General features: G+C 42.3%; 1 protein-coding gene across 3 annotated transcripts in view; it reads right to left on the bottom strand.

The window, feature by feature from the left end:
• The window catches only part of FSD1L (fibronectin type III and SPRY domain containing 1 like), a 66,145-nt gene extending 40,475 nt beyond the window's left edge, over nt 1–25,670 (bottom strand). For all 3 annotated transcript variants that reach the window (XM_080940130.1, XM_080940129.1, XM_080940128.1), the window contains exons 1-4: nt 25,545–25,670; nt 11,502–11,597; nt 10,756–10,887; nt 8,127–8,228 (exon numbers count right to left, since the gene is read on the bottom strand). In XM_080940130.1, the coding sequence (XP_080796256.1) occupies nt 8,127–8,228; nt 10,756–10,887; nt 11,502–11,597; nt 25,545–25,559 (345 nt within the window). In that variant the 5' untranslated portion in view covers nt 25,560–25,670. The remainder of the gene's footprint in view (nt 1–8,126; nt 8,229–10,755; nt 10,888–11,501; nt 11,598–25,544) is intronic.
• Nucleotides 25,671–27,826: the final 2,156 nt, after the last annotated feature.

A 27,826-nucleotide genomic window follows, 5' to 3' on the forward strand; every position in this document is an offset into this window, starting at 1 on the left:
AAACTAGACTGTAATTCTAGAAGCCTTCGCTCCCAAGAATGAGTTCCAATAGTAGAGATTCAGATGGACAGATAAGAGAAGCATATAAGTGAGTCTTTCCTTTAGGAAGGTTCACAGAAGCTATAAACTTACACATATTGTACATATCTTCTGCTTTTGTTTTTAAAGAAATCACAAGTTTAGAAAGGGTTCATTGTCATTACCTGGTACTACAAAGTCATACAACAACAATGAAAACACACAAAGCTGTTGCCCCTTTATATATGAAATAAATATAATATGTAAAATGAAAAGATGTTCTTCCATGGTAACAAACATAGTTAACAATTAGAGCTGACAAAGATGACTGTTTTGTTAGCAAACAGCCTGGTACACAGTTGAATGTAAATTAGATATATAAAACACGGCTTCTGTTTCTTCTTTTAATCCTGGGATTGTTTCTATTTGCTACAAACCATTTTTACAGTTTTTGATTGGATACTCTCTGCATTTACATTTCAGATGTTATCCCTTTCCCCCAAAGCCATCTCCCTTTCCCCTCCCATTGCCTCCATGAAGGTGCTCCTTCTCCCAACCACCCTCTCCCACCTCAGCATGGTGGCATTCCCCTACACTGGACCAAAGGCCTCTCCTCCCGTTGATATCAGACAATGCTGTCCTCTGCTGCATATGTACCTGGAGCCATGGGTCTCTCCATGTGAACTCACTGGTTGGTGTTTTAGTCCCTGGGAGCTGTGGTGGGTTTGGTTAGTTGATACTTTTGTTATTCCCATAAGGTTGCAGATCCTTTCAGCTCCTTCAGTCCTTTCTCTAGCTCCTTCATTAGGGTCCTCGAGTTCAGTACGATGGTTAGCTGCAAGCATCCTCCTCTGTATCAGTATGGCTCTGGCAGACCTTCTGAGGAGGCATCCATATCAGGTTCCTGCCAGTAAGCACTACTTGGCATCAGCAATAGTGCTTGGGTTTAGTGACTGCATATGGGATGGACTCCCAGGAGAGGCAGCCTCTGGATATTTTTTTTCTCCAATCCCTGCTCCTCTATTTGTCCCATTATTTCCTTCCATGAACATTTTGTTCTTCCTTCTAAGAAGGACTGAGGCATCCACCTTCTGATCTTCCTTCTCTTTGAGCTTCATAATTTCTGTGAATTGTTTCATGAGTATTCTGAGCCATTTGGGCTAGTATCCACACTTATCAGTGAGTACATACCAGTGAGTGTTCTGTTGTGACTGGGTTACCTCACTCGAGCTGATAGCTTCAAGTTCCATCCATTTGCCTAGGAATTTCATGAAGTTATTGTTTTTAATAGCTGAGAAATACTTGCCTAGGAATTTCATGAATTCATTGTTTCTTTTTTTTAACTTTATTTTTAAAAACAAAGATAAATGTACAGATTTTTAAGCATTTTTGCATAAAAGTATACAAACACATTTTTATAAGGTTGTAATTAAGTATTTGTGGGTACCTATACATACACATATGTATATATGTAACAATAATATAGGAAAAGAGATTATTAATTTGAGGAGTTAGGAGAGAAACTGGGACGGGCTTTAGAAAAAAAGGGAGATGTGATACAGTTCTATTTTAATTAAAATATATTCTTTTTTTTTTCTTTTTTCTTAATCTTCACACCGTCTGTGGGTCATTGTTTCTAATAGCTAAGTAGTACTCCATTGTGTAAATGTACCACAATTTTTGTATCCATTCCTCTGTTGAAGGACATCTGGGTTCTTTCCAGATTTTGGCTATAAGAAGGCTATAAATAAGGCTGCTATGGACATGGTGGAGCATGTGTCCTTGTTAGATGTTGGAGCATCGTTGGGATATATGCCCAAGAGTGGTAGAGTTGGGTCCTCAGGTAGTACTATATTCAATTTTCTGAAGAACCGACAGACTGACTTCCAGAGGGGTTGTTCCAGCTTACAACCCCACCAACAGTGGAGGAGTGTTCCTCTTTTTCCACATCCTCACCAGCACCTGCGGTCACCTTAGTTTTTGAAGTGGAATCTCAGGGATATTTTGATTTGCATTTCCCTGATTACTAGAGATGTTGAGCATTTCTTTAGGTGTTTCTTAGCCATTCCATATTCCTCAGTTAAGAATTCTTTGTTTAGCTCTGTACCCCATTTTTAATAGGATTATTTGATTCTCTAGAGTCTAACTTCTTGAGGTCTTTGTATATATTGGATACTAGCCTTCTATCAAATGTAGGATTGGTAAAGATCTTTTCCCAATCTGTTGGTTGCCATTTTGTTCTTTTGACAATGTCCTTTGCCTTATAGAAGCTTTGAAATTTCATGAGGTCCCATGATTTGTTGATTCTTGATCTTAGAGCATAGGCCATTGGTGTTCTGTTCAGAAAAATTTCCGCTGTGCCCATGTGTTCTAAGCTCTTCCCCACTTTCTCTTCTATTAGTTTCAGTGCACCTGGTTTTATGTGGAGGTCTTTTATCCACATGGACTTGAGCTTTGTACAAGGAGTTAGGAAAGAATTGATTTGCATTCTTCTGCATGCTGACTGCCAGTTGAACTGCACCATTTGTTGAAGAGGTTGTCCTTTTTCCATTGAATGTTTTTAGCTCCTTTGTCAAAGATCAAATGACCATAGGTGTGTGGGTTCATTTCTGGGTCTTTGATTCTGTTCCACTGATATACCTTTCTGTCTCTGTACCAATACCATGCAGTTTTTATCACAATTACTCTGTAATACAGCTTGAGGTCAGGGATGATTATTCCCCTGGAAGTTTTATTTTTATTGACTTTGATATTGAATTTGCAATTAAATGAATTTGCAAATTGCTCTTTCTAACTCTATGAAGAATTGAGTTGGACTCTGGATAGGGATTGCATCAAATTTGTAGACTGCCTTAAGTGTACTATCATATCATACACAAATAGTGATATTCTGACTTCTTCGTTTCCAATTTGTATCCCTTTGACCTCTATTTGCTGTCTGATTGCTCTGGCTAGGACTTCCAGTACTATATTAAATAGGTAGGGTGTGAGCAGCCTTGTCTAGTCTCTGATTTTAGTGTGACTACTTCTAGTTTCTTACCATTTTAGTTTGATGTTGGCAACTGGTTCACTGTATATTGCTTTTACTATGTTTAAGTATGAGCTTTGAATTCCTGATCTTTCCAAGACTTAACATGAAGGAGTGTTGAATTTGCTACAAGCCATTTATATACCCAGCCTTAACTATTTAGGCGTAAGTATCATTCTAAATAAAAGAAGTGAGGTTTGAAATAGATTACAACATACTGCAACTCCAGCATTACAAGTGATCAATGCTGTGACCCTGGATATTAATTATTTTATTTCTCTATTAAGGGGTTTGGGTTCTTAATGCTTTTAAAAACAAAACAAAACAAAACAAAACAAAAATCCCCTTTCAAGGTCCACATACTACAGCCAATCCAATGTGGTGACTTTCTTGTCTCCTTAGATCATGAACCTAGTTTGGCACTGTCCCTTTTGTAAGGAATACTACGTTAATCACCTATTATAGTGGTTTTGGAAATTACTGCCATGGCAGCAGGAACTGAAATGATTTTCATATAGATGTGAAATTTGAAAAAGAAAGGGATTCTCCTCTGTACCCAACACTTCTTTACACAGAGGAAGCCACATTACCCCCTTCACGTCTTCTTTCCTACACTTAACAGAGTGATAGCACATTATGAGTTTTAAAGGTATTAACTCACTGCCTCTTACTTTTCCCAGAATTGTACAGAGAATATATATTGTGTTCTTCTTCCTGTGTGCTGTTAAGTGTCAGTGAAACAGCCTTCCTCAACCCCAGTGATCTGACACCTTTGCTGAGCAGACCTGGGTAGGTAAATTAACCCCAGGCTTAGGCAGTCTGCCTACCGACATAACCCAAACTCTCCAGCAGACAGCAGGATTTGGGATCTTCTCAGTTTTCCTGCTTAATTATATTTCCCGATGGCTCTGACCTCCTAGTTTCCTGCATATGACCCATCTATAGGAAGACCACAACTGCCTCAGCTTCTGTGCCTCCTGTCATATACCACATACTGTGTGTGAAAACAGCAGAAGAACAAATGAGAATGCACACAGCCTAGGAGAAACTGCTGTCCAGTGTGTTCAATGATACACATGGAACATTCTGTCCTCTCTGATTTACATTCATATTTTTTACATGTACCTGTAGATGTAGCAGATGAGAAATCATCCTCTGTAAGAATCTAGAATGGCCTGACTTTAAGAAGTATCTTTAATGGAGAATAAATTATATTTTTCTAAAAATTCCTCTCCCAAAGATAGCCATCTAAAAAGTATACTTTACCATATACTTTCATTCCTCTGTTTTAATTTCAAGAACGATAATTTTAAAATTTGTATCTCTGACATACTAAGCCTGGAATTTTCCAGAACACTGCTACTATCATATTTACCTGCATCTGTATAACTCCACTCGGCCAATCAGGAGGACACTGGATGAGTGCTTGGCTTCCTCTAGGGTTCTGGTGCACTGCAGTACTGGAAGACCTCCAGGAAGCACCATTATTTATACTGACTAAATCCAGTTTGCCAACACTTCACCTGTCTGTGTGTGGACTGGAGATGGCCTCTTCTTTCTCTAATGTCTCTCGTTCTCTCTTCTCTTCTTCAGGTAACTTTCTTGTTTCCCTTTCTGAGATACAGTTTCATATGGTAGTCCAATCTGGCCTCAAACTCACAGGAATTCTCCTGCTTCAGCTTCTCAAGTACCGGGTCAACAGGCCTGAGCTAGCACACCTAGCCTCTGCTTTTTAAGTTAGTAATCACAATCCTTTATATATGACATTTAGGGACCTGCCAAGGAGGCCAAAGTTACTTAAGCAGAAGTGCAGGAATAATTACAAATAAGGGTCCACAATTACCAACTTCGCGTAAACAGAAATAATGCTGGATCTTTGCCTAACCTGTTCTTAATCTGCAATGTAAAGATACAAAACTATTGTAAATTTATCCAGCATTTTGACTACTTATTGCTTCTATACTTTAAAAGGCCCAGGGCTGTGGATGTCGCTCAGTTGGTAAAGTGCTTGCCTAGCATGCATACTGCTCTAAGTCTGAGCTCCAACCGCTTAAACTGGGCCTGATGGTGTGTTCCTGTAATCCCAGCCCTCAGGCAGGAGAGTCAGGAGGATTGGGAGTTCAAGGCCATCTTCAGCTATGGAGTAAATTCAAGACACTTTGGGATACACATAAAACCCTGTTTCAAAACAAACATAAACAACAACAATAAATCTAGGCTGTCTTCCTAAGAATTTGCAGAGCAGTTCTTTTGATGGCTGGGATCACTGTTAGGCTGTTTCTCAGTATTCAGAAACAACATAATGGTGGATTTCCTGACGGCTGTCAATATGGAACCACTGTCAAACCAATAAGATTACATTTATACGTGCTTCATTCCCAGGACTGTAGGTAACCTGAAGTTTATTTTCCCAAATAATCTTGCTTCCTGAGCCACAAGGCCCATGTCAAATCCACTTTGGTGGCAGTGGTTTTCTAAGTACAGCAGAATTGTGTGTGCTGCGGAGAAGCGATGCTTTCTCTCAGGGAACACGGGAAAGCACAGGTGGTTCTCAGCTCGGTGTTGTGGCCTTTACACTAGCCCGGCTTCTTCCAGGTCACGTAATCCTTCTGCTTCTCTCTGAGTGCAGACTGTGGGCACATGGGCTTGTCTCACCTTTTCTCCAGCGGTTCTCTGTCCATCACGGGAGGCCCTGCCCCCGGCAGAGGAGTCTAGCCTTTCCTCTGCTGCTCCACTTCCCACAGTCACGGGATCAGACTGCATGTGTATTTTCCAGCATGGCTGCTCAGGCCAGATCAATCTTTATTTTTTCTTCTTAAAATGTTCATGAGCCTAAGGCTTCTTTTTCTTGTATAATTCCAAAAGATAAGATTTATCTTTTATGGTATAATTCAAAATATTTATTTTGTGGCACGTGGCATCATAGACCACAGGATAAGGACTCCAGGATGTGACACTCCTACTGTTTGAATCTCAGGGACCTACTAACTCTGTCAGACAGGGAAAATACATTTCTTCTTGAAATCCCCTTCCCCTTACAGAAAATAAAAATGAAAAAAAAAAAAGGAGGAGGTATCTCAGATGTTCTTTTTCCTTTTGGCGAAGATACTAAACTTCCCATATAAGGAAGCAGAAGCAGAAGCACATCTCTGTGCGCTTTAGGCCATCCTGGTCTACATAGCCAAGTCCCAGGCCAGTCTGAGCCACACAGGAAAGTCTTGTCTTTTTTCTTTTTATTTTTAAGACCTTTGGAAAAGAACTAGTTACATACATACCCCCCCCCCGTGGGTGAGTGTGTGTGTGTATCCTTTAGATATAGGACTATATATATATATATATATTTACATTTACATATATAATATACATGTGTGTATTTAATCTTTTTCATGAAAATAGTATTTTTCAAAACATGATTAGGGCTGGAGAGATGGCTCAGTGGTAAAGTACACTTGCTGTTTCTTCAGAGGACCTGGGTTCAGTTCCCAGCACCCACAGGGTGTTTTAGAAGCCCTGTAACTCCAGTCTGAACATCTGATGCCCTCTTCTAGCCTCTGAGGGTACAGGACATGGAGGCCCTTCAAATCATGTGTATGTATGTATGTGTATGTATATATATATGCAAGCAAAACCACCAGACATTTAAGACAAACACATATTCACTTAAAAGTGAATATCCTGAAATTAATATAAGTACAGTACTACTTACTACTATAGGTACAGTACTACTTACAGCTTCTTTAAAGCCAAGCACATTTGTCCAGTAGGAGACATTTCTATGACATACCAACACTCACAAATGAAAGGTGAAGTTTAAGGTATGTTTAGTAAAGACTTCTTTCATTTATAGTCAAGTCATCAAAGGTAAACCTAGCTTCTGTTAAAGTCCGTTTTCCAGGCATTCCTGACCAGCTTAAAGGAGGACCTTCTCCCAACCCCAGTCTGCAGGGTACTGACTGAACTCTAGCTCATCTCAATGCTCGAGAGACTGACACACCCTGAGCAGTAGTCCAGGAGCTATTGTGAGTGAGAAAAAGGAAATAAGCCCCATTTTCTCTTTCCATCTGTGATCAAATGCAGAAGACTCTGATCCCCTTTCACAGCGCCCTGGGGCTATTATTCCACTGGGGGTATACACGGTGGGAAATCCTTCTTTCCCTTTTCATCTGACACTCGTTGAAGGAGGTGGATAATTATATGCTGACTTGGAATTGTTCCTGCAAGTTCTTTTCACTGAAAGAGTTCAAGATTTGAATCCAGGGTAAGAAGAGAAATGTAAATTTTGACAGAGAATCCAAGCACTGTTCTGCGGGTCAAGTACTAATAATGGAGAACCCAGAGTTGGTGGAATCTGGTTATTTACCTAGTGATTTAACATATCTGGTATATTTACTATTAACCAAACTTCTAATAAAAAAAATAAGGTGAAGTGTATTCTAGAATTCTATTACATATATGAGCTGTTTTACTGTTCACTTTATGATGTTGATAAACGGAGGCCCTTCAAATCCAGATCTCATGCTAGGAACAGGAACACAACAATTTAAGTAACAGAACTTGAAGATAAGGAAGTATGACAAGAATCATGTATGGTTTTACCCAAAGCTATTCTGTTGTTTCCAATTTTGTTAGCCCATCTTACGGACTTTAATATGGCATGTTTAAAAATAGTGTGATTAAAATAATTGTTTTCCCAGCTTTATAAAAATTCTCCACTCATCTACTAACTGTACTTTAAAGTCATCCGCACCAGTTTGTCAGTAACTACGCACTTGAGCCACTACAGAGTCTTATGATCTGGCTCAAGAACTGAGGAACGGATAAAATGAGCTGCCAATAGGCAATATGAAGAAGTGGCTTACTTAAATTGAACATTACAGAAAAACAGAACTAAAATAATCAATTCCTAATTCCAAAGATACATACTACAAAAGTAGATGCTTTGAAATAAAAACTTGTATTTTATTTAGTAAAACCCGAAGCCCTTTCCAGCAGCAGGAATGACAAAACAGTTTTTAAAATATTCCTTCAGCATAGTAGGACAGGGTTTTAAATTTGTTTATTTGCTTTTTATTTTGTTTACCTTTGAAAATTCTTCAGGTTCCTTTATATCTAACGATCTTGTTGCAAATTCGAGTAGTTCTTCAGAGTTCTCCAGGGCATTGTTACACTGACTAAGCTGACTCTGGGGAAACACAGCACTCAGGTTATTACAATGCATTTCCAATCTTACTTAAGCCAATCTAAAATATAAGCTATAATAAACTGAAAGAAATGGCACTAACTGGATGAATATGCTTGTCATAGAGCTACTGAAGAAAAATAATTACCATCAGTTATATACATGACAAAAATTGCTTCTCTTTCTATAATTTATCATAAACAACATAACCAGGGCTGGCGAGATGGCTCGGTGGACAGAAGCATTTGTGGTCCACGTCTGATGATAGAGTTTGTCCCACCATGGAAGGAAAAACTGACTTGAAACAGCTGCTGTCTGGTCCACACTCACATACACACACCCTGACCATCTCGCTTCCACGTATGCTCACATATAAATATCTTTAAAAACTTAAGTACATGCAATAAATAATTTAGAACAAAAGGAAAAATAAAGCAATTAAAAGTAAGTGGGATGAAAGTAAAGGTTCTTAGAGTAGTCAGAAAACTATAGTATATATTAAAATACCAGAATAATCTACTTGCAGAGAGCATCTTTCTGTAATAAAGACTAGATTTCTTGATGTTTATTTAACTTAAGCTTGTGAATCAAGTTAGCACAGAGTCCACTTACAAGTAACTCAAGTATTAAAAATTATTTTAATCATAATTTATAGTTAGAGAACAATGAAAACTACCAAGAGTGAAAAGGCAAAATACAGACTAGGAGAAAATGTTTCCAGCTCATATCTGTGAAGATTAACATCGAGCGCTCTGGATTAGTTGTGAAGCATGTGCTTAACATATACATAACCCTGGCTGGACCTGAAACCCCGGTACAGCCATGCTGAAAGCAAAAATAAAATAAAATATAGCTAGAGCGTACACAGAAAGTCTATGACTTTAAAACAATAAGTTACATAGTAAACAGAAAAAATGAATAAAAAATTCTTCAAGAGAAATATGTAGACATTAACAAGCACACAAAAACTGTTCCATCTCTCTCTAGTCACTAGATAAATGGGTATCAAAACCAGATCAAAACTATAGATACATATCCAAACAGTGGCACATGCCTTTAGTACCAGCACTCAGGAGGCAGAGTCAAATGATCTCTGTTAGTTCAAGGCCAGCCTGGGCTACACGTGAAGTCTGGGATAGCCAAATCTACATAGCAAGACCCTGTCTCAAAAACCAACTAAACAAACAAACCATAAAAGATTCATAGCCTTTAAGATATCTGCCACCAAAACAAAACAGCAAGAAACAGATGTTGCTAAGGATGAGCAACTGGAATCACTGTGCACAGCTGGTGGGGTATCAAATAGTGTGGACAGTGGAACAGAGTGTGAGACACCGGAACACTAAAGGAGCGGCGGCCACGTAACCAGCACACTGACCACTAGAGAATGGGAAGGAGTGTTTGCAAAGTCTAACTGCTGTCCACACTCACCACAGCACTGCTCACAGTGCAGATGTGCAACTCAGAAGCCACACCCAGAAGAAGGGGCAGCGATGGTGTGCCTTATAAAAATGTTTTTTATTTTTCATTAATCATTCCATTTATTTACATCTCACATGATACCCCACTTCCCGTAAGTGGGATACTATCCCTCCACCAGCCCCCATTCCACATCTGCCCTCCCCCTCCCCTTTACTTGTATGAGAGTGCTCCCCCACCCACCCATATTCTCCTGCCCCCTCCCTCCAGCATCCTCCTACACTGGAGCATCCAGCCTCCATGGAACCAAGAGCCTCCCCTCCTGTTCCTGTCAGACAAGGCCATCCTCTGCTACATATGTATCTGGAGCCATGGGTCCTCCAGACACACTCCTAGGTTGGGTGGCCGAGACTCTAGGAGAACTGGGTGGTCAGGCCACCTATATTGTTCTTCCAATGGGGTTGCAATCCCCCTCCACTCCTCCAGACCTTCTACCAGCTCCCTGAGCTCCATCTGATGGTTGGCTCCAAGGACTCACATCTGCATTGGTCAGTTGACGGCTGGACTTCCTCAGGACCCACCACACCAGGTTCCTGTCAGCAAGGTGACTGCAGACAGGATGGATGCCCAAGTGGGGCAGTCCCTGGTTGGCCCTTCCCTTAGTCTCTGTTCTTCTTTTAGAGCAATAAGGAAACCTTGGCTGGTGCTAGTGTGGACAAACCTTGGGAACATTATGCTACAGTTGCACGGTTGCTAAGGGGCAGATGTTCAATTCCACTTGAATGACACATCTATGTAATCAAAGTAATGGAACAAACGGCACAGTCGCCAGGAGCTGAAAGAGGGGGAAGTGAGGAAGTGCTATTTTAGGGGTGAAGAGTTTCAGCTTTGTGATAAGACTAAAAAGATCCTGAGTTCTGCTAAACAACAGCATGAATCAACAAGCTACACCTGAAAAGGCCAAGCAGCAAGTTCTGTGATTTTTAACTATAACTTTAAAAGATATTTGTGATGCAAGCCAAGGTAAAAACCACTCGGACAAGACTTATCTTTGTCTCAAAGCCTCAAGCATGAAGTAGACCACCATGTTTAAGCAGCCGCACACTCTCACCTGTAACTCCTGGGACTTATGCACTTGTTCCTGCTTGATGGTGGTAATCATGCTTTCTTTTACATCGTCCAATATAGAATATAAACTATCAAATTCCTCATCCAATTCTGAAAGGATGTTGGAAGAATTTTCCTGTTTTAAAAAACAAAGAGAAGATTTCACTGAAGAGTCATACATCATATATGAACTAAATGCATAAGCAAAGGAAAGAACATACTCATATCATAAACTACCTTACTCTAATGGAGTGGTTCTCAACCTTCCTAATGCTGTGACCCTTTAACACAGTTTCTGGTGCCGTGGTGATCTGGAATCATAAATTATGTTGTTGCTACTTTGTAACTGTAATTGTGCTACTGATATTAATGGTAAATATCTGATATTCATCTACTTCTTCAACCAAGTCTTATCACTGGCTTCTGCCTTATTATGTACAGTGAAAGAAATGGTTTGCTGTCCACTATTTAGAAGAGGCACCATTGGCTCTAGGTTGGAATTAGTACAGAAAACCACCAAACAGAAACGAGCAAGACTTTAATACTTGCTCATAAGCACGATGTCCTGGCCCCAGCACTTGCTTTCCCTGTGCAGAATGCAGCGGTGACTCAGGAAGATGTTTGACGCCTCTGTCCTTCGAAGGCCCAGCTGCATTACCTTCTCCTCCAAAGTCGATGCAGGGTTGGTTATTTATGTAGATACTACTTAGCAATCATCCAACATTACGTTTTTTGATGAAATATTCATACCTGAACTCCTTTCAGTGTGTGATTTAGTGTATCAATAAAGTTCTGAATCTCATCATTCTTATTTGCCAGAGTTGAAATGATTCTTTGTAGAGCTTCCTAGGATTTAAAACAAAGTATTATCTTCTCATAAAAGAAAAACTGAAATCCCCCAACAACCATCCTCTAGAGACGCTCACAGAAGAGCGCACGGCATGCCATACAGGAGCAGTATGAAGCTTGTCTGCTCTCTCCAAATGCTGACCACACAAGATGGGCTACGTGCTTGTCCTCTTTTACACTATGCAACTAATTTAATATTATCAATTAATTTAACTATGTAATTGAATGTGTACTCTGTATGTAGCCACATGAAGCTCTCCAGAATGGCCACTCATTGCCTAGAACTAATAATCACTGTCCGGAAATGTGGGATTACAACTGAGGAAATAAATTTACTGCTCACTTTCAGTGTAGGTATATATGCAACATACTTTGATGATATAGCTTCCCATTTGGTTAATTTAATGTACAGAGCTATGTGTGACCTGTATTGCCATAGTAGACAGCACAGCTCTAATTGCTTAGTAACTTCACAAGTAATTATGAGGGAAAACTCAGTAAAAATCAAATGTAGGTACTTTTCTGGTATAACATTTCCCAGAAGCAGGTACCTCTAAGTACCTACAAGCTGAATTATTAGTAAAACCTATAAGATTCCAAAGGATCAAGGCTCTTTTCAACAAATACCACTCTAGAATACAGTTTCTAAACCCAATTAATTTGTGTCATTTGTTATAACCACATGATGAACTTAACATTTCTTAATATTTGGTCTGTTAAGTTTTTAATGGTCTAAACAATTTCTAGGAATTCCGAGTAGAGACTCACAGTTGAACTTAAGCTCTGCTCACTGTCAAGCACATGTAGCAAACAGCAGAGTTATTTAAAGATGGTGACACTGCACCAGAAAGAGACTGAAGAATCTTCAGGAAGCTGTCTTAGTCTATGGAAAAGAAGTGCCAGGTCCCAAGGGAAGCAGCCCAAGAACAGTGTCAATGACCATGATCTGTGTGTGCTCAATAAAAGCAGAAGTACTAACATGAAGCAATGTACACAGCAGGAGCAAAGTCCCCAAGCAAGAACACTCCAACACAGATGTTTCCAGTTCTACTTACCCTTAAGAGCAAACTGTAAGAGTTTTGTAGTAAGACTCTGGACACGTGCATATTTCTGGCTATGTAAGCTGTGAGACCCACGGCTTTTCAATGAAAAGCTGCTTTTTTAAGCTTTTGTTATTTACTGACTGCAGTCAAACATACCCGAATATTCTAATTTTTATTATGTCTTCATAATAACTCTTCTACATCATTATGAGTTACCCATAGGCTTTTGTCTAAAGTCAGAAGTCAGAGTGTGGCCATTACCAACTGCAGTGTTCTCATTCTTAGAGCAGCGCTGGCCGACAGAAATACAGTGCGAGCCAATAGCAGTCACACCACAAAAGTGAAAGAGAAACAGGTGAGTTCACTGTGGCATTTTACTTAACCTAGTATCTCTAAAACATCACTCTAACTTATAGTTAATTCAATCACTATATAGTCTGGTATGGTGACACACACCTGCAATCTGCTACAGAGGCAAGAGGATTGCTTGAGTCTAAGAATTCAAGGCCAGTTTGCTTAGAACATAGTAAGATACCAATTTTTAAAAAATTTTAAAGAGGTTTACCAATTATGAATGATCCTGTTTTTAAGAACACTTTACTAGGGGCTGGAGAATGGGTTCAACAGTGATGTGAACTTGTTTCTCTTTCAGGGTGTTTGATTCACAGCACCCACATGGTGGTTCACAAGCATCCGTAACTCCAGTTTGAACTGATCTGATGCCCTCTTCTGATCTCAGGTTCTAAGCATGCATGTGCTATATACTATATGCAGGCACACATAAAATAAAATGAATGAATCCAGTTTTAAATTTTTTTAAAAGGAAAATAAATATTACTACAACTTTAAAATCCAATGTTCAGTTTCCAGCATATCTGAATTGGATTAGCCTCATGTGTCTAGAAGTTAGGCAATTCAACTTTACAGACCTCCATCATGAAAGCAGTCCATAATTTCCTAAGAGTATCTTCTGATACAATTAGTTTGGAATTAAAAATAAACAATCTAAATGTTTCTCGACTTTTTCTTAGGTATGTAGATTTTCCTTATGTGCTTATATCATGCTGGACTGCTGAATCCCAAGTGCCTTATGTGGATATAAGTGGAAATGGTCAAGCTAAGTTTCTTTACCAGAGTCTCTGAGTTTCACTAATTTCTAAGTTTTTATTTGTGTAATAAATACCACTAAAATATATAAAATGTTATAAACTTATCAACTCTAGAAAAAAAAAAAGACAGAAATGATGCAGATGCAATGTTATTCTGAGATCCTGAAGACTCTTAGAAACCACCACAAGTGGGGGAAGTAAATGCACTCGGCCAGCAAAATGCACACTGACTGCCAACATTTTCCATTGGAGAGGAGTCTGGGGAGATCAAGACAGACAAACATGTGGCCGCACCCAGGAAGTGTCATGTGAGCTCTCAGACCCCCCCCCCCCCCGCACTGCCTATATTGTACAGCACTGTTCAAGACCTTCAAAACAGCCATCTTATTTTTACCATTTCCATTTAATTCATCTGAAAATTTTGCTATTATCAAAACAAGAATCAAACCCTTTTTCAAACTGCGTTGGTCCAGGAGGCACTACAGCAGCTGTTCTGGAAAGACGTTCCACCACTGTGGAGCTAGAGCCTCTGTGATAATAATGGCAGGGACTGTCTACAAATACTGCAGTCTTATCAGGAAATCGCTGGAACAGTATTTCTGGAAAACGGTCTTACCATGTGATGGCAGAACCGTTCAGGCTTCCATTTTAATTGAACACGCTGTCAGTACAGTGGAAGGAGAGGAGCAGCTTTAGCTTACAGGTGGTGCTATAAGGACCTAAGGCCAGACCAGTGACAAGAGCTTTGCAGCCTTGGCTTCGGAATACACTGAGATGTGAAAACAGACAAGCTAGCTCTGAGAGGGCCCTGGAGCCTTCAACTCTAAGATCACACTGCTTTTCAGAGCTACTGTCAGAGTTTTTGGTTTTTGGGGGGTTTTTTTGTTTGTTTTTATAGATTTATTTATTTTTCATGAATTTGAGGGGTCTGCCTGACCATAAAGGGTAGAAGAGGTTGTTGGATCCTTTGGAACCAGAATTACAGAAGGTTGTAAGCTAGCATGTGGGTGCTAGAGACCGAACCATAGTCCTCTGCAAGAGCACTAAGTGTTCTTAACCACTCATTTCTCCTGCTCTGGGGTGGTTGATTTTAATTGTCAATTTGACACAATCTAGAATCAGCTGGAGGAAGAACTGTCTAGATTAACTTGGGCCGTGAGCCTGAGTATGGAGAATTATACTGATTATATTAATTGACATGGGGAGACTCACCCACCGTGGGTGACACAATGCCTGGGCAGGTTAGTAACAGAGAGCAAGCTGACCACTAACATATACGATACATTAATCCACTGCTCTCTGCTCCTGACTATGGATGTCATGTGACAGTTGCTGTAAGCTCCCGCTACCTTGACTTCCCCATGATGGACTGTAAAGCCCAGAATTGTGGGTTAAATAAATAAACCCTTTCTTAAGCTGTTTTTGTCAAGAAATTTTTATCACAGCAACAAGAAAGGAATCTAATACAGCTACCAAACACATTATATACTACAGAAGAAGCAAACTCCTAGATCAAAAACAGAAACCCAAAGAAACCAATGTGACATTGGCAGCTTATGCAGATACAGAGCTTCTATATTTAATAACCTGTAAGTCCCCCAAGGGCAGACTGCTGAGAAAAATGGCCCAGCATCTCTGAATCCACCTGACCTTTAAGCTGTGTTATGGAGAGGCCAAGTGACTGCAAAGGGCTCTGACCAATAGCTTGTATGTAGTGTAATAAACAGGTTCCACGGGAGGTACTGAGAACTAAATTATCAAGGGCACCCATGGCTTTAACCCCTCTGCTCCAAGGATAGAACTTGCTAATCAGGGTGTAGTGAGAGAACCACAGAAGAACCTAGAGCACAGCAGGACAGAAGACAAATTACAAGTAATCAAAATGCTTAAGATGAACTACATCCAGCTCCAAAATGTACTTTAAAAATCCCTAAAAGACAATAATGTGAGCTGCATTTGGAAACTTGACCTTAATGCGTGCATCAGACAAGAGTTCTCTCTAGGGTACACAGAGACGGCATGTGACTACTCTAGGACGTGTGCTGGGTGACAGCAGGCTGAATAGGTGCCAAAGCAGGGTCTTCATTTGTTTTTGTTTTTTTTTTTATTTAAGTGATTTCTAAATATAACAGACAACATAGCAGAGCAGATATAAATATGTTCTGTATCCATCTACCTTACTTGATCCCCCAGAACTTCAAATTTCATCAATACTTGAAGTGGAAAGTTTTGGTTTCTTTGGAGACTCAGTTGTATCACATGATGTTTTTCTGGAAACTGTCTTATGAAGGGATGTTTTTGTTGAGGCAGACATGTGGGAGGATGTTTTGTTGAGAATAGATGTGTGGTGCTTTTCTGGAAGCAGCCTAGAGAAAGGGCATGTGATATTTTGCTAGAGTCCTTGACAGAACACATGACATTTGGAAAGGATGTAAGTATAACCCAATAGACAGTTTTTGGGGCTGTGGCAATTGTTTCCCCTCTTTGCTGGTCTTTGCCGGGCTTTGCTGACTGATCTTTGCTGATGATGCTGTGGCATTGGTTCACCTTGCCGTCTTCACTGATTGTTCTTTGTCATGACTTTGTAGAGAAAATGCACCAAAGAACTTCTCATTCTGTCAGCCTCCTGCTGCTTCCGCAGACTTGGACCAACTGGCAGAGCTCTGCTGTTTCTTCTGGGTCAAACTGTCATTGCTGATTTGTGAACAGTGTTCGTGAGTGGATCGAGCTACTACTGCTCATTTGTGTGAGCTGAACTTCTGATATCCAGACAACAAAGATTGGAATTGCCCCAAAGCACTATTTCTAAGCAGTTTTACATCCCTCTTGCCCTAACAACCTTTCCTTTCCACTATCTCTGGTGGGTGGTGGGCTAGAAGTGAGGTTGAAGTGTTTAAGAACCCTTATTAAGGCTCAACCTCTGATTCATTCTTTCTTCCCAGTGTTTTTATTTTTCAGCTAAAGCAGAAAGACACCAACACATCTCTCAGCCACTTCTCAGTGCCTCTTGTATCAAATAAAACACCCTCAACACAACATCCAAAGCCCACCTGATTGTTCCATGGCCTACCTCAGTTACTTCAATTTACAACAATGTTCGTTCATGCTCTCCTTTCAACTGTGCAGACTGTCTTGAGTTTCTCCAATGAGGTCTCTTCCCACCTGGGAGCCCTCACACTCATAACTACAATTCTAAGATATACACAATGTACTGGTTAAACAAAAGTATAGGATGAGCATTATGGTATGTGTCTGTGATAGTATCCAGGCTTCTGGGGGAAGGAAGGTTCTCACAGTGAAAACAGTTCATCCGTTCCATGGAAGTCTGTCTGCATGAAAGGTGCCTACAAGGACCTGGGATTCACATCAGATCTCACGCCTCCAGTTACCTTCCAAATATTACTGGGTATCATGATAAATATTGATAGATAAAGGCCATATAAAATCACTAGGAACTTACTTAGGCCACTATGTTTTGTAAAGCTTCAGGTAGTAATAAGTAAAGGTTCTAAAGCGGTAGGAAAAGACTCTGACAAATGCCAATTATGCCAGGTCATGACAAACACACAGAGCGGATGTGCACTCTTAGCTGCTGTGCGTGGTCATGCAGCACAGCCACCAAAAGTCAAAATTCCATGTCGTAAGAATCAAGCTACCAATTACTTGACTGAATTTAAAATAGCACAACTGCAAAGCCAGCAATCAAAAGAGGGCTTTATACACTCTGGCCAAATACAACTGCCACCATTTCCATACTGGACCAATGTAATCTGGGATGTACCAAGCCTAAAATACTTTCTTCAAGGTAGCAGAACTTATGTCTATAGTCACAGTGACTTGTGAAATAAAAGCACACTCAATAGACTGGGCAAATGTACAATGCCACTGTCATACTGCCAGAGCCAGGGCAGCCTGAACTCTTCCATCAGAACTCAGTCCTATCACGATTCTCATAAATGGTACTGGACTCACTGGATGCTCTTCTAGAGGACCCAAGTTTAATTCCCAGCACCCATTCGCCTACTCACAGATGTTTGTCACCCCAGTCCCAGGGAATCACACCCTCTTCTGGCCTCCTCAGGCATTAGGCATACATATAGAACATAAATATATATTCAAACAAAACAGCCATACGCATTTTAAATAAAGAATCTTATAAGATACTAATATTCTCCTCATTTTCCAAAGAAGGTGTGAAGATCAAGTAATTTGTCTAGAAGCTCAGAATTAATATGTCAGGGGCAGGAGTCAGAGGGAAACAGTTAATGTTAACGATTACACGGTGTTGTCTGATACGGAAAAGATCAGAGGTTTACAAGGAATCAGCATCTAAGAGCAAAACAAACAACCACGATTGTGCTTCAAAATTACAAGAAACCTCCCTGGAACTGAGAAGCAGGTGCTGCTCATGAGGGACAGCACCTTCTGTTTCACACTCGGTTGGTTTGTGCCAGAGCTTTCGGCCTAAAAGCAGTACATTATCACGGCAGAAAGGCTGAGCAGAGGACACTGCTCACCGCCACAAGAGAAGTGTGTAAGGCGAATAAGCCCTCTCACACAGCTCCCCCCAGGGTCACCCACTGGGGAACAGTCTTTGACACAGGCCTTTGGGAGCCTTCCCAGACAATCCACAGCACTCTGAATGTCAACCATTTGCAAACTGGAATCAAGATGCTGCTGCTCACCACTAACTAATGTGCTCCAGTAACATCTGATGACTCCAATCCTGAGTCCTAATTTAGCTGCAGCCAATAGCAACAGCAACAACAACAACAAAACGCTGCCAACTTGGGCTACTTATCTAAAACCTACCCAGTGTAACAAGTCTACCATGATGATGCACTAACTTCCTGTTTTTAGATCAAATGGCCTCAAACCATCAGGCCCAAACTCGATCACATCCGGGTGACATGATGACGAAACACTGACACGTGGGCTTTCCCATCAGCAGTCCTCAGACCAAGAGACTTCTGGGACAAATTCTACACGCACATTTATAACAGGTAGGTCATTAGGTCATACAAAACTAGAACCATCGTGAAAACCACTGACACCCCTGCAATTTAAAGAGTCTAGTCTTCTCTTACATTCAGACAAATTATTATTTAGTAAGCATATCCAATGTCAAGAGTATTTTTTAATTAAAAAATCATTTATAAGGGCTGTCAACAATGTATGGATTTTGGAAAAAAACTATGGTTCAGAAGTTAACTTGATTTAGGTCATGCGGCTACAACCATCAGGCCTAATTACAACCCAGGCACTTGTTAAGGAGTGTCAGCTTTTACACTAGTGTAAGCTACTGCCACTATTGGGGCTGAAGACAAGGTTTAGTAACCAGAGCAGAGGATCTCTAGCTGCTGCCGGAATGACACCTCTTGTGTCACTTCATACCTTGGTCCTCATCTGAATTAGGTAAAGACTGGAAATTAGAAGGCCTCGTCCAGCAGGTAAGCTACGATAGGAAGTGTTACCAGGTAAGTACAGCTATTGCAAACATTAGCGAGAGTGTTTGGTCCAGGCAAGAAAGGAGAACTAAGATGTCAGGAATCTGGCAGTCATAAAGTAACTGGTGGGGAAGCTCAGTGAGTGGCTGTGAGTGGTACTGAGTGTAAACGTACGATTGAACTGACTGTACCAACAGTGCGTTCTGGTCATCTAACTTACCGACTGGGAGAAGGGGCAGGATGGAGCATGCCTTTCTCCTGAACTGGGTAAGACAGGCAGTCAGAAGAGGAGGAGGTAGTCCCCCATCTAGGCATCAGGGACTGTAAGAGTGTGAGAGACGGAAGAGCTTTAACCACGCAGAGAACTGTTGCACGCAGTGGTGTCAGAGGTGAGACAAGCCAACACTCTGAGCACTGGGGAGAGGCTGGGTTAGCATAAGCACCGTGACATGCCATCGAGAACGTTAGTCTTTATTGAAATTATCCCATAAAGCTTTTTCTGTCAGTGAGTTAAACTACCCGGAGCAGCTGCTCGGGTCTTTGAATAGCAGTACACAGCCTTCCCTCATGCCAGGCGCCCCTCCTCTGGCAACCGGCCGGCCTGCCCTCATGGTAGCTTGGCCGCTTTGGATACTGCACAATTACAGTGAGAGTGTTCGGCTGCACGTGCCAATACACCTAAAGCCAGGACTCCTGCTCCGGCAGCCTTTCACTCCAGACACAAGCACTTCACACAGCCTGGCCTGGGAAGCTTTGTGCTAGGAGAGCAAGCCTTGCTAAAGTCCAGATGACTTTGTAGCTCTTCTCAGTCGGGATGAAGGACACGTGCCTCCTGAGTAACTGAGCACAAGGCAGGGACTGGGGAGGCTGGAAGCTGGTGCAATGCCTGCCTTGAACACTCTCCTTCATCTGTAGGCCACACCCTTCTCTCCACTGTCTAACCAAGCTGTCCAGATCCTCCCGTGCTACCCCCATCCAGTGTTGTAATTCTAGGCCCAATACATTTCCCTTATCTCCTGATCAATCGTAAGTAGAATGGGCTGAAATGGTAGCATGAAAAACAAGCAGTAGCCCTTGCAGTGGAGGTGGAGTGGTGGCCACCTCAGCAGTGACACCAAGAAGTTAGTGACAAGTCCAGACAGCAGTGGCAGAAGTAATGGCAGTAGATGACCGAGGGTGACAGAAATACAGAGAAAGTAGAAAGGCCAGGTGGTGGCCAAGTCTGCAAACACTGTTCTCTTAGGCATGCCTAAGAGCCTCTATGCCAAGGCAGAGGCCTTGACATGGGCAGCTCAAGGAAATCACAACACTGCAGATCCTAACATCCCAAGCACGAGACCGTGAAAGCACTGTCCCTGACTACTGTTGACTGCTGTTCCCACTAGCTACTTCTTGGAACAAAGGCTCTGACTGGTCAGGCCACTGCAAACAGATCCCTGAGCAGTAAGCTTCTTCCCTGAGCATTCACAGCCAGACTGCTCTGGCTTCTAAGGCCTAAGGCTATAAAGCTCTACTTTTCAAGGTTTGGAGCTATAAGCTCCCGAGTCTGATTGCCCTGCATAAGCCTTGGCCATTCAAGGTCCCAGGCCTAGAGCAGACTATAAGTGCTTACCCCACCCCATACACACATGACCATCTGAGTAGAGATATATAACATCCCTACTGGCAAACAAAACAGCCTACCACCTCCAATAACTACCTAGCATTTAGAGAGCAAGTCAAAGGCCAAGGAGGCAAAAGAAGAACCCAGAAGGAGAGCTCAAACACTGTGGACAGTTAACACTGACCCTGCCCCTGTGAAGGGCAAATGGGCAACAGAGCTCAAGAATTTTAAGTAACTGATAATTCCATTTCTCCAGTGTATGCCAAATAATTTATTAAGAATGGAGGCAGGGACTTGGCTACAAAAATGTTTATTTCAGTATTTTTATTATCTTAAATGCTGGGACCAACATAAACATCCAACAGAAGGATAGCAATCAACTGTTTTCAAGAATCACACTCATGAAAGCACTATGCTGACTTGATACTAAGTGCTGCAGAATGATGATAAATTGGAAGGATACTCATGATGTATGTGTAAAGGTAAATTATAAAGCAGTACACATAGTATGATACCTATTTTTAAGGTTCTATTTGCATAAAAAGGTGATTAGCAAATCAAACGTTGAATGTGGTTATGCTCAAGGTTCAGAATTAATGGTGATTTTGCTTGTTTACTGACTTAATTATTTATAGCTAACATTTTCTCTAATTAAACTTGTATTATTTGTATTTATAATCTAGCAGAGGTACATAGACTGGCTGTGCTAAAAATTATATATTAAATATAAGCCTCTATCAGTTAACAAACATCAGTGATTTTATCCAATGTTGAGGCTGGGAAAACCAACTGAAGGCTGCTGCCTCAAAGTATGGTCAGTGTGGAATATCATCAGCACTATAGCAAACTTCCAATATGTGCTTGCTGCATGAACAATCCTGTTGACATTCAGCCAAGAACTGCAAGAGGTACTGTGTTAAAACTTCTTTTTAAAGCCTGTTTCATCGTTACTGATCTTTAGAAACTGCCAAGTTCAATTAAAAACACAAAGATCCCTATCGTGAATGAAGAGTTCCTGAGCATCCATGCGGTGCTTACTTATCCGTATTTTACGGTCTACAGCTCTATTTAGAGATGTAAGATCCCCTTCCCCAAAGGGAAAGAAGTAAAGGGAGAAAGATGCTCATGTAACATGATCTTACCTGAGGCAGCAAGACAGAGCAGACGCCAGACTTCCCCTCACGTTCACAACTTATCAGTGTCTAAAGCCATCAAACAAACCTGACTACATTACTGGGGTTTGTCCCTAGAAATATTTTATTTGTCTTAAAATATATTTTCTTTTTAATTGTGTGTATGTGTGTGGGGAGGCACCCATGCAAGCAGGTGCTTATGAATTACCTGATAGGGGTCTTGGAATCAAACTCTGGTCCTCTTGCAAGGGCAGGAAGTGCCTTTAACTGCTGAGTCATCTCTCTAGCCCCTAAGTGTTGGGACCTAATATTTTACATTTTAATTACCTTAATTGTTTCAGTATTTAGAAGCCAAGAATTTCAGGCCTGAAGGGAGGTAATGAAAAAGTGTGGAATATGGGGGGAAAATAGGTTTGAATCCAGACTGCCACTTGCTAGCTGAGTGACTTTGCAAACTATGCGACAATTTTGCTGTGAGTTCAAAGTCATTTGACATGTACTGTATGCACAATTCTCAACTTTCACTGTTCTTCACTTCCCTTGAAAAACTTTTACTTTTTTAAACTGAAAACAAGTAGCTAGGGAACATGGGTCAGTTGGCTCACTACAGATATCCAACTGGATATGGATGAGTCTTTCAACTGTACAGCAAGCATCAGGATGTAAGAGGAAACAGATAAGACAAATGCAGATGTTCCCAGTCTAGCTTTACCCTGAAGTATAAAGGAGACCTCTGAGTCCCTATCCCGGGAGGGAGCACGCTCCTGCCAGCATCCTGCCTCTGCCCCTCCTCCCACCCTCAAGGCTGTAACAAGCACCTTTCCTAGAAACAGAAACCCCTGTGAACACCAGTGATCTTCACCAAACTTAGCTTGCACCACCACATTCAAAAGAAGTACCCAAGAGGTACAACTGTCTTATTTGTTTCCGTGTTTTCTCTGAATGCACACATTTATTTCATCAGGTAAAGAAACCTTCCAGATTTTATCTTAGAACCACTTAAGGACATCTTCAAAAGGTCTGAGGATCAAACAAAGCCACCTATCCATAACACATCCTACTCACAAAAGTGTCCCAGAAACTACATAAACAAAATCCCTCTGTCCATTTCTAGGAGATAATACTGCTTCTGTATCCTACAGTATGCCTTACACACCCACAGCAACTTCGTCTTCTTCCTCTAGTGAAACAGAGCATCTGTTGCTAATAAAACACTGAAATTGTTTCCACAGACAAGAAAAAGCATCTGGGGAAGTTGACCCATGTGCTGACCAGCCAGCAGCCAACTTCTGTAAGATGCCCAGTTAATGTATTTATCATAGATTGCCTGACTCACAACTCTCAATCCTCTTTGTATTAGGATTTAACTTATCTCTTGGCACCACCAGCTGAAATAATTTCTTAAGGATAAACAAGTAGAAAACACACCTTAAAGAAGTCTAGAGTGGATCTGAAAAGGAAAATGTGATTTTGAGGTTGAGTGTCTGTGATTAACAAGACCTCACTGTTAGGTGGTTTTCCTGAAATGGACACAATCCTCTTAACTCTTAAAGAGACAGCAGTGGTTGTTTCTGTTTTATAGATGAAGAAATGAAGACTAATGGCAAATTATCCAAGCTATGATGGCCCATAAACAGTATGACCCGAGAGCTGGCTCCTCTTAATAACTCACAATCCATATTCCAAGGCCTTCCTTGCCACTTACAGTATGTACCTACTTTCTTTATAGACCCAGGTAACATTTTAACTTGAACATGCTGTAACAGGAAACAGTCTCAAAATCTCAGGCTATGGGTGCACCACTGTCTTAGGTAAGACAGGAATACCCAACTCGTTCATTACTATTTGTAGCAAGTAACTAACTCTACAGCAAATCCGAAGAAAGCAGAGCTCAGATTATCAGCAGGGGTATACGAATTAGCACTAGATATCCACTCGAAGCCACTGCACACGCTCTTCTCGCCAGAAGTCTACCTGATTCCTCCAACAAAATTTCAATATCGAAAAGTTGACTTTCCAGAGTTATCCAATCTGATACTTTAGCACCAGTTAAAAGAGCAGCCAACTCTTCACTACCTCTGGGGAAACTATATATGGTACCCTGTGAGTGCACTAATACACTGTCTGAAGTGAGAACAACCTGGTTCAAACTGTGTTTGTAATTATAGGACTCACGACGTCAAACACTAGATTCCTCAGTGTCCCCTGATAAGATGATCTACATTGAAACATTTAGCATTTTACTACGCATGGACTATTTTAGTACTAATCATTCATAAACGTTAAAATACCATTTTCCAAATAGAGTATTTGATCCAGTTTTTATAATACTGTACTCTTTCTTATAAGTGTCAGATGTGCTCTACATATAGGTAGCAAACACAATGTCCCTGCAACTCATCTTTCTGGATTTCCCCAGTCACGTGCTCTTCCTTTTGACCTTCGCTAATATCCATCTAAATATCACATGCCTCTCCTCTAATAAGTAGTGCAATGTTATAAGTTTAACAGAGAATGCTTTACATTTATACACACTCAAGACACACAAAACTTCCTGTAATATCTCTAGAAGATATTACAGTATAGTCCTGGAAAAATAATTGGACATACCCAAATGGGTTTCAAGGAAAGCAAATACAATGAAATCTTGTGAATTTCTGTTCAATATTACAATAGTAAAAACACATTTTGCATGCTCCCACACCCCAGCGCTCCTCAGGAAGACGAATACAGGTAAAAATTGCAGTTTTTCTATAAGCTTTTCTGTGCAATAATAAAAAAAGAATGGCCTCTTAGAAATGCCCTTGTTTTCCCTGATGCATTATTAATAATACTTGTTTTTTTTTTTTCCTGTAGCGGGATGTATTGCAATTACACTATAACATAAAAAAGACAGCAAGGTGGCTTATTTTTTCTTTACAGAAATTAGTACTGAATATTAAAAATTCAATTGCAATTGTATTCAGTACACTGGCTATATTTTGCTTAATTAAAAAGGCTACTCTGTAGCTCTTTCCCTAAACTTGTTCTCAAAGTACTACACATTCCGAAACAAGACCACTGGGTAACTGACCAGCCTCACCAACAGAAGGACAAGGGTGGGGCAGCGGCCCTGACAACTGCCTTTCTCAATTAGGCAAACATTGAGATCTGCTTATAAATAAACCACTAGCAAGGCAGCGGGCAGAGGTACAAAGGAGATTCGGTCCCCGGACCTACAGCGCAGAGACCGTGCTGAAGACAAGGTGGAAGAAAAGAACACCCGCTTCGGCGCAGGCGGGGATCCCCCCACGCGAGGCTGAGCCTTGGTCCTCACTCCAACCGAGGAGACCCACCCTCGGAGCACGCCGCGGGCAGCGGGAAGAAAGGGGCCTAGCGCCCGCAGAAGGCGGCAGGGACCCGGGTGCGCCTCGCGGTTTCCTCCCCGCAGTACCCGCCCGGAGCCAAAAGCCGGACCGAGGTCGGCCGGGGTCCCGGACGCGGCCATCGCAGCCCGCGGGCGCGCAGGTCCGCTCGGCTCGGGTGGGTCCCAGGTCCGGCCTCGCCCTCCGCCGCCCCGGCCCGCGCGCCCCGCCCACCCTCCTGGCTCGGCGCTGCGCCCACCGCTACCTTCTGCGAGTCCATGGCGGGGGACCAAGCCCTCCGGGCCGAACCGGTCGCCCGAGCTGAGTGAGGAGCTGGAGGAGCCTTTGCGACCCGCTACCTCAGCCGCCGCCCGCCGCGTCCTGTCCCGCAGAGATCCCGCCCGTCCGCGCCCAACCCGCGCGAGCGCGCCGCTGCTGAGCCGCGGTTGCCAGGGTGAAAGGGCGGCCCGCGTGAGGGTGGGGTGTGAGCGCGCCACGCATGCGCATGCGTGCGCTGGCGCTGCCCCGGCGAGGATGGAGAGCTGCCTGTCCGCCTGCGTCTTCCTCCCGCAGCTGCTCCTTTCCTTGCATCCTTTCGCCTGTGTCACCGCTGCGGGCCTTGCAATGAGCCATTGGGCACTCAGCAGCCAGGGACCTAGCTCTGCCCTGGACGCATCCCTCACCTGCAGTCTTTCCACGTAGCTTTGGTAGGCCAGGCCCAGCTTTCCAGTAGAGGAAACACGCTAGGATGGAGAGGCCAGGGGAACGCGAGGAAAGGTCTTCAGGGGGCGTAGTGGAAACCTTAGCGGGCTCCAGGACACCATGTAGATAGAAGTTAGAGAAGCGTGGGGATGGGACCTCATGGGCTTTGTTGCCTGGCCAACCTTGCCCTACTAGTTAGTACCTCTGAGTGATCCTGTGTCATCTATGAAATAAAAGAAGGATTTCAGACCCCGACAAGGACAGTGCAGCTTAAATACTGTCTTTGAACCCCCAGAGCGTGGAGTCAATGAGAGTGGGGCAGCAAATCAGTCTGCCCAGGACGGCCGGAGCAGCAACGCAGATCAGAACGCTTGGGGAGAAGACTTGAAAAGGTTCACCAGAGAGACGGGCTTCATCTCCGTTTAGGTGACTCAAGAAAAATTCATCTCGGTGTTCACATCCTAATGGAATAAAAAGCACTGGCTCTGCACAAATCCTCGGTGAAAAGGCCTGGTTCTCAACGAACAGTCTAAGGTGGGAAATGACAATAAGAACCCATGAGGCTGTTAGAAGAAAAGTTAATAAGACAATCAGGGAGAAGGAGGGAGATAGATCACTGGGTAAAGCACATATACCTAAACAGTAAGGACCAGAGTCTGTATACCCAGAACCTGATACCCACACAAAAGCTAAGTGCCCAGAGACACACGGTGACACATAAGGGTCCCCACTCGTGTGCCCACACATTGGCATATCCTCACCCAAAGCACACACATGAAAACTTAACAAAGGAGGAAGTTCCATGAGGTAAACAGAAGAAATAAAGTAAACAAACACGTTGGGCAGAGTTAATAGACTGAGAGGAAGTAGGGTTCAATTTCCTGACGTTACTCAGGAACGACCTGGGTTAGGGGTCTATGAAAGGGTCTGAGGAAGAACATCCAGTCAGGAGGACAGGTAAGAATCAAGGCCTTGAAGAGGCATGAGCTGTTCGAGATGCATCATATTTACACTTCAATGTTTTGTGTTTCTATTAGAGTCTTTTCAACTCCACTGTGGCCTCTTAAGAGCAACACTTCCTTTATCGTCCCTGTATTACCATTCCTGAGCAAAGGGCAGGCGGCACTCTAGGCACCCAATCAACCTTTTCTGTTTGTTTTGTTTATTTTGTTTTTTCTGGAGACCGGGTGTGTAGTCCTGGCTGTTCTGGAACTTGCTTTGTAGACCAGTCTGGCTTCAAACACACAGAGGCGCACCTGCCTCAGCCTCTGAGTGCTGGGATCAAAGGAATGCGCCACCACAAAGGGAAACAATGGTTTAGTCTGGGCCAAGCAGAGGCTGCACAGACGCCTGGGACTAAGGAGAGGTATCCCCAGCACCACTCCTACCAGCTGAAAGGAGGCTGGCACGCACTCCTTCAGAGAAGCCTGCTCTTGAATCGGTGGAAGGGACTCTACTCTCCAAGCCCCCTCAGTTATGTGAGGGAGAAGTCACAGAAGCTGGGTGTCCAACCACTGACCCAGGGCTGGTGGCTCACAGGGCTGATCTCAACACTGAAGTGGAGTCATCTTCCATGGGTGAGAAATGCAGCGGCAGGGAAGAGGTCATCAGAGGTCAAACCGCCACCCTTGATTGACACCTTGGATCCATCATAAGGTCTCCAAAGCTACTAGAGCTCCTAGGCACGTTTTGAGTGACAGACACCACCAAAAGAGCAAGAAAGTGGGTTTGGGAGACTGGACTGTCACAGAGCCATACCCTAGGAGCTCATTTCTGGCTCCTTGACCCCATTTCTGTTGCTCTTTCCTTTCAGGCCAGCCAAGCAGCCTGTGAACTTTGATAACA

Source organism: Micromys minutus (genome assembly GCF_963924665.1).
Source record: "Micromys minutus genome assembly, chromosome: 28".
Lineage (NCBI taxonomy): Eukaryota > Metazoa > Chordata > Mammalia > Rodentia > Muridae > Micromys > Micromys minutus.